Consider the following 6,057-nt stretch of genomic DNA (forward strand, 5'->3'; position numbering starts at 1 on the left):
ACGGACTAGGCGGCAAGACTGGCCAGTATAAGCAAACAGTGAAAAGTCCAGGCTTCATCTAGACAGCGTCACGCATAAGGCCTAGGTTCGATCCCCGGGCAGCATGGGTACAATGTGTGAAGCCCATTTCTGGTGCTCCCCCAACTAGACCACCGTGATATTGCTGAAAGCGGCGTAGAACCCAACCTACCCCACTGGAATGCTCCGGTGGTTCCACAAGCGATGAGGCTGGTTTGGGGATTTTACGCGCGCTTTCCAACAAGACGTTTTGTACACGCGGTCCACTAGCGTCAACACATTTTAAAAGCGCTTCGGTTACTCTATATTGAACAGACTTTGTGGATAACAACTTATTTTATTACGTGAGAGCGACGTTCCGAAACAGATTCTTGTACCGTTGAATATATCTCCTCCACTTCATGTATCACCCCTGCCTGACAGAGGTACAGGAATCCGCATCGAAACTTCGCACTCACGAAATAAAAGAAATTGTTTTTCATAAGGTCAGTTCAATATTGAACGTTCCACCAACTTCTAAACTTGCCACTCAAACGTGTGTTACTCAATGTCGTCTGTTGCGCGCATGCAGTGACATAACGTCACGTTGCTGGAGGATAATATTGATGTACTTCCATGGACGACTCTTTCGCCGAATACCTTCCTCATGCAAGTGTCAACAATGAGACGTGACATCAAGGACAGAAACAGTACCAGCCATTCATGGTAGGGCATCTTCGTTGACATATGGAAGTCTGTTTTGATTCATCGTCTGCTTTTCAATTTCTTCCTCACCTTCATCTACGCAATTGTCAGTGGGTGACTTGGCTTCTATGCCGCTTTTAGCAACATTCCAGCAATATCACGGCGGGGAACATAAGACATTTGCTTCAGACATCGTACCCATGAGGGGAGTCTTCGGAGTCACAAGCCAACGCTATGATCACTAGGCTACCCCACCGCCCCTACACAATTGTGATATCAGTCGATATTTACATTTCCAAGTGAGTAGTTACACGACCCCTCTTTTACAGCATGTCAATATGCCTCATGTTAGCATATATGGGCTTTCTTCTTATTTTTATTTTGAAGCACCGATCATATAAACGGTGATGTCAGAGAAATATCTGCACGATGTAGAGCCCTACGAGGGAAAATGACAAGCACCAATCTGGTACTCGTTGATCATGAACCACAATCAAGGCAAATCTGATGTATTTATACCTTGTGAATTTTGTGAAGAGATCAACATTTTCTGCATGGTTTACTGGATGCCTCATCGTTTATTTTCAGTTTTCCCTCCCATCACTGCTGGGGTGTGTGGATAATTCTGTGTGGTGAAGATTGAGCATAGAGCTGAAGTTCTTCAGCACCCAGTTGTGATATGAAGTGACCAATGGGATCGAGTGGTCAGGCATGCTGACTTGACATGCCTTTGTATGCCATGTTGCAGAGATGAATATACATGACATCAAGGACTGATGTCTGGTACACACTTAAGTATTACCAGACCTGTGGCAGCACATCAATGCCGCTGTCTAAGATATTTTTAACACCCATGGTTGTTTTTTTATTGTTGTTTTTCTTTTCTTTGTTTTATTCCACACACCTATTCCACCTATATGACAGTGCTGTGTATATAACAGAGCCTAGACCAGACAATCCAGTGATCAACTGCAAGAGCATTAGTCTAAGCAGTTGGGATACAATGGCATGTGTCAACCAAGTCACTTAACCTGAACGCTGAATTTGAAGTTATGACCAAAGCTGGATATAGTTGAACAAGCATTGTCACTAAGGTGACATAATCCCCCGCCGCATATTATCAAATCAAACCTAAAAAGAAATTAAAGTGAAGGTCGTAGTTTAAGATGAAGTAAAATGTCAACAAAAGCATTACTCTCAAACTCTCCTGATATGTTGCTCAGTAGTTCTTCAAACACGAAAATATTTTGAAGTCACAGACCTTGACAAGTGTATGAAGCACCTGAAAAACACAGTCGCCCTGACCTTGAAAGTTAACTGAAGGTCACCAAAATCAACTGGGCCCTGACCCTTCCCTAGATAAAGCATGGTGTTGAATATGAAGACAATCAACTAAACGGTTCTTGAGATATCGCGCTGAAAAGGTAAAACGCTTAAGTCCCCTTGTGATCTTGAGATGAAGGTCAAGGTCACCAAACCTCACTGCGACCTTTCATTTACTGTGATAAACCTAGATACCAAATACGAAAAGAATGTAGTCAACGGTTCTTAAGACATTCCAATCCGTATGTACGTACATACGGACGACCTTGAAATGTAACTGAAGGTGAGCACCTTCCCTCGCTAAAGCTTGTCCTTGAATGTGAAGAGAATACAGTGAACAGTTCTTGAGATATCTCGCTGACACGCTTAACATGTAGCTTACATGCTTAAATCTTCAAAGTGTCTCCGTTGAAAACTAACTGAAGGTCAACGAAATCAACTTGGCCCTGCACCTTCCTAGAAAAAGGCTGGTGTTGAATATGAAGAAACTCAAGTGAAAGGTTCTTGAGATATTTCGCTGAAAAGGCAAAACGCTAAAGTCCCCATGTGACCTTGAGATGAACGTCAAGGTCACCAACTAATTTTGAAGTAAGTTTAAGTTGATGTGTGCGTGAGTGAGTTTGAGTGAGTTTAGTTTTGCTCTGCACTCAGCAATATTCCAGCTATATGGCAGCGATCTGCAAATAATCGAGTCTGGACCAGCGTTCGAAATAATTGCCAGTCTGGAGGCCCAACGCACGTTGCTATTGCATTGGGCTGGCAGTTCCAAATAATTGCAGGTGCTTGTGGCCTTCAGTAAATTATCTGTCTTTATTAAAGAAATGATAGCTTTCCATTGTTTTTACACTTTATTTACATTCGGGAACAATCCATGATAAATCATGTCATGATAACTTACTGTTTCACTTTCTGGTATTTCAGCACTTTTAACAAAAAAATGTCTCTCTGTGCTATAGGGTTTGCTGACTGACTTTGTAGAAACAGAGTGAAACTGTGTACAGAGTAGTCTAATTTGTTTTTATTGGCCTGACTTTAACAAAATGGGCCTGCAGATTTCATTCAGGGCCTGCAGATTTTAAAGTCTGCAGGCAACAACAGGCCCTAGTCGTCAACTGGCAGATTGAAGTATCGCAAACACTGGCCTGGACCAGACAATCCAGTGATCAACAGCATGAGCATTGAAATGAGCAGTTGGGAACTAATGACATTTGTCAACAAGTCAGCAAGCCTGACTGCCCGATCCCGTAAGTCGCATCTAACAACAAGCATAGTCACCTTTCATGGCAAGCATGGGCTGATGAAGGCCTATTCTACCTCAGACCCTCACAGGTCAATTCAAGTTGGTGTTTCTCTGGGTTTTTTCGCATCCTAATTCTGATATGATACAAGTGTTGAGTTGTGAACATACAGAAAAAGACAACTGAAAAAAGCCAAGAACATGCATAAAGTGTATATATACACTTTACAATACATACCTATGCATGACTGGTGTGTATACATGGAACCATATCAAACTGTTTGGAAGCATGTTGGTCATTTATATAACAGATCAATTTTACCAGACTTCGCAACATATGGATCAAGACTTAGTCTATTGAAGAGGTTGAATATTCCAGGCAGACCTCCATCAAATAGCTGGAAGTGGAATACTTCTGAATGTGGCAATAAACAAACAAAATGGCTGATGAGTATAGAAAAACAGTAAATAGACATGATAGAGGCAAGTGAAAGCATAGCTTTAAAAACAGTTCAAGCTTTGTATCCAGTGGAGATGGACACATGGCAGAAAAACTCTTTGGTCCGTTTGCCTTGACCCATTGTCCCTACATGCATGATCAGTGACTTTCAAAACAATTAGCTGGTTACTGATGTATGGATGGGGGTACATGGTAACATACCCCGCAGATTAATAACTATTAGTAAAGTGTTAAACATTTTTTATTAGCAAATCCTTTTCCTAAGACAACTAAAACAATTGTTCAGATCCATCCAAAAACATTTTTGTTAATAATGCACAACAATGAACAATATGATGGAGAACAGATATCTGAATATTCATGACTCAGTCTTCAACCTGGGTACAGCATTATATATTTTAGACAATATCAATATGTTTTCTACACTCTTGGCCACATTGTACCAACACACATTAGCACTAGGCTTGCTTGTCCGGATGGTCAAGAAGTTGTGATCTTATTCCAATTTTTTGTAATTCCTCAATAAGTTCTCCATTTTTATGCATGTCCAGTAGAATATCACAGCCTCCAATGAACTCTCCATTCAAATACACCTGGGGTATAGTTGGCCAGTTACTGAAATCCTTCACACCTGAAACAACAATTTGTAAAGCTGTGTTATCATAAACACTACAGGCTAATATGACAAGAAGTTGGTTATTGAAACACACATATCACATCATTTTCAAAAACATAAGGTATCTCTGTGCCTTATTAATCATCTCAATATATGCAATACAACCCAGACATCTCTGAGAGGCATTTAGAAGTTAGAGCAGCAAGGAAAGAGAACAATATATTAGCTATACCACTGGCTCCCACTAATTTATTGGATTTGGCTAATTACCCTGGAATATTTTCTTTATTCGTATACTACAGAAAAACTATTGAATCTTTTCCAATTATTTCTTCTGATATGTTTAGACAACATATTAAAGTAAATAATATCCAAAAATGGTGTTTGATGTTTGTTTAGTTAATTAGTGACAGCGAGGTGAATGTCAGCTTTGTCAGTCTGTCAAACTTATATGGATGAAACTTTTTATTTGCAGCGAGAACGTTTTGGTGTAGGTTGCAGTGATAACAGTGAGTGAATGAGTTTAGTTTTATGCCACACTCAGCAATATTCCAGCTATATGGTGGCGGTCCGTAAATAATTGAGTCTGGACCAGACAATCCAGAGATCAACAACATGAGCATCGATCTGTGCAATTGGGAACCGATGACGTGTCAACCAAGTCAGCAAGCCTGACCACCCGATCCCATTAGTCGCCTCTTACAACAAGCATAGTCACCTTTTATGGCAAGCATTCGTTGCTGAAGGCCTATTCTACCCCGGGATCGTCATGCATATTGTATTTGCAAACTTCTGAAACTCAGCTCAGGTTACATGCATTATAAAAACTAATGAAATGATGGCTAAGGGAAGAACATTTTCCTTGCTTTGTCGGTATGAGTTCCACCCATACACTGCCTGATCAAAAAACAAAAGTACCAACTGACATGCATACCTCACCCTAAAGAAACATTCAATAAGCTTACAATTATTGTATACAAAACAATAAATCAACTTATTTCAGTGTTGGAATATTACACTGGGGAAGGAGGAAATTTAACATTGTCATATGTATTTGCCACTGACATTTTATAAAATTCCAAAGTTCAAGGCTAGGGTCAGGGTTAGACACCCTTTTACGATCCTTAGGGTCAGGGCTTGGTGTTTAGATGCCCTTTCCGATCTTCAGGGAGAGCTAATGTAATGAATCTGATAAAGTGCGCCCGGTAAAGTGCAGTACTCCCAAGTTCTACCTTGTCTGAGATCTTCGTCAGCGAGTACATTGTGTGCGTCGTAATTATCAACGCCGTGGAAGTTGAGGATTTGGACGACAGCATTGCTAAATCCGCATCTTGGTGCATCAGGTGTGCCCTTCATGAACACCACCACTTTGTTGTTTTGCACCAGTTTTTCAAGATTCTCCTTACTCCCGGCACCTGATGCGTATCTAGCTGCTGCCAAGCGGCAAAATGTATTGTGAGCTGTTGACAAGACTGACTTGGACAGCAATCGATTCATCCTTAGCTGTCTGTAAGACGCAAATAAAGTAACAAATTCAAGGGGAAAACGTGAGCCTTGCAACCACTTCCGGGAAGTATAAACAACGAAAAAGAGTTTTAATGTTTGGATTTTAAAGCATGTGTTTTATATCGTCATGGCATACAACATTATCTATATGAGAAATGAATAACTTTTTATGAGCCGGGTAAAGAATATCACGACATATTGCAAATACATATT

General features: G+C 40.5%; 1 protein-coding gene across 1 annotated transcript; it reads right to left on the minus strand.

Annotated features, from left to right (window-relative positions):
• Nucleotides 1-2,854: 2,854 nt before the first annotated feature.
• Nucleotides 2,855-5,907, minus strand: LOC137294791 (glutaredoxin-related protein 5, mitochondrial-like). The gene is made up of 2 exons (XM_067825901.1): nucleotides 5,571-5,907; nucleotides 2,855-4,353 (listed from the first exon to the last, which is right to left on the minus strand). The coding sequence occupies exons 1-2, from the start codon at nucleotides 5,833-5,835 to the stop codon at nucleotides 4,181-4,183; spliced, it is 438 nt and encodes a 145-aa protein (XP_067682002.1). The 5' UTR covers nucleotides 5,836-5,907; the 3' UTR covers nucleotides 2,855-4,180.
• Nucleotides 5,908-6,057: the final 150 nt, after the last annotated feature.

This window comes from Haliotis asinina, chromosome 8 (assembly GCF_037392515.1).
Source record: "Haliotis asinina isolate JCU_RB_2024 chromosome 8, JCU_Hal_asi_v2, whole genome shotgun sequence".
Lineage (NCBI taxonomy): Eukaryota > Metazoa > Mollusca > Gastropoda > Lepetellida > Haliotidae > Haliotis > Haliotis asinina.

Bases quoted from the DNA above. Each gene is read 5' to 3' on its own strand.
- LOC137294791 (XM_067825901.1), bottom strand. From the start codon at position 5,835: ATGAATCGATTGCTGTCCAAGTCAGTCTTGTCAACAGCTCACAATACA. The intron at 4,354-5,570 runs GTAGAACTTGGG...TTGTTGTTTCAG, and splicing joins TGACGAAGATCTCAGACAAG to GTGTGAAGGATTTCAGTAAC.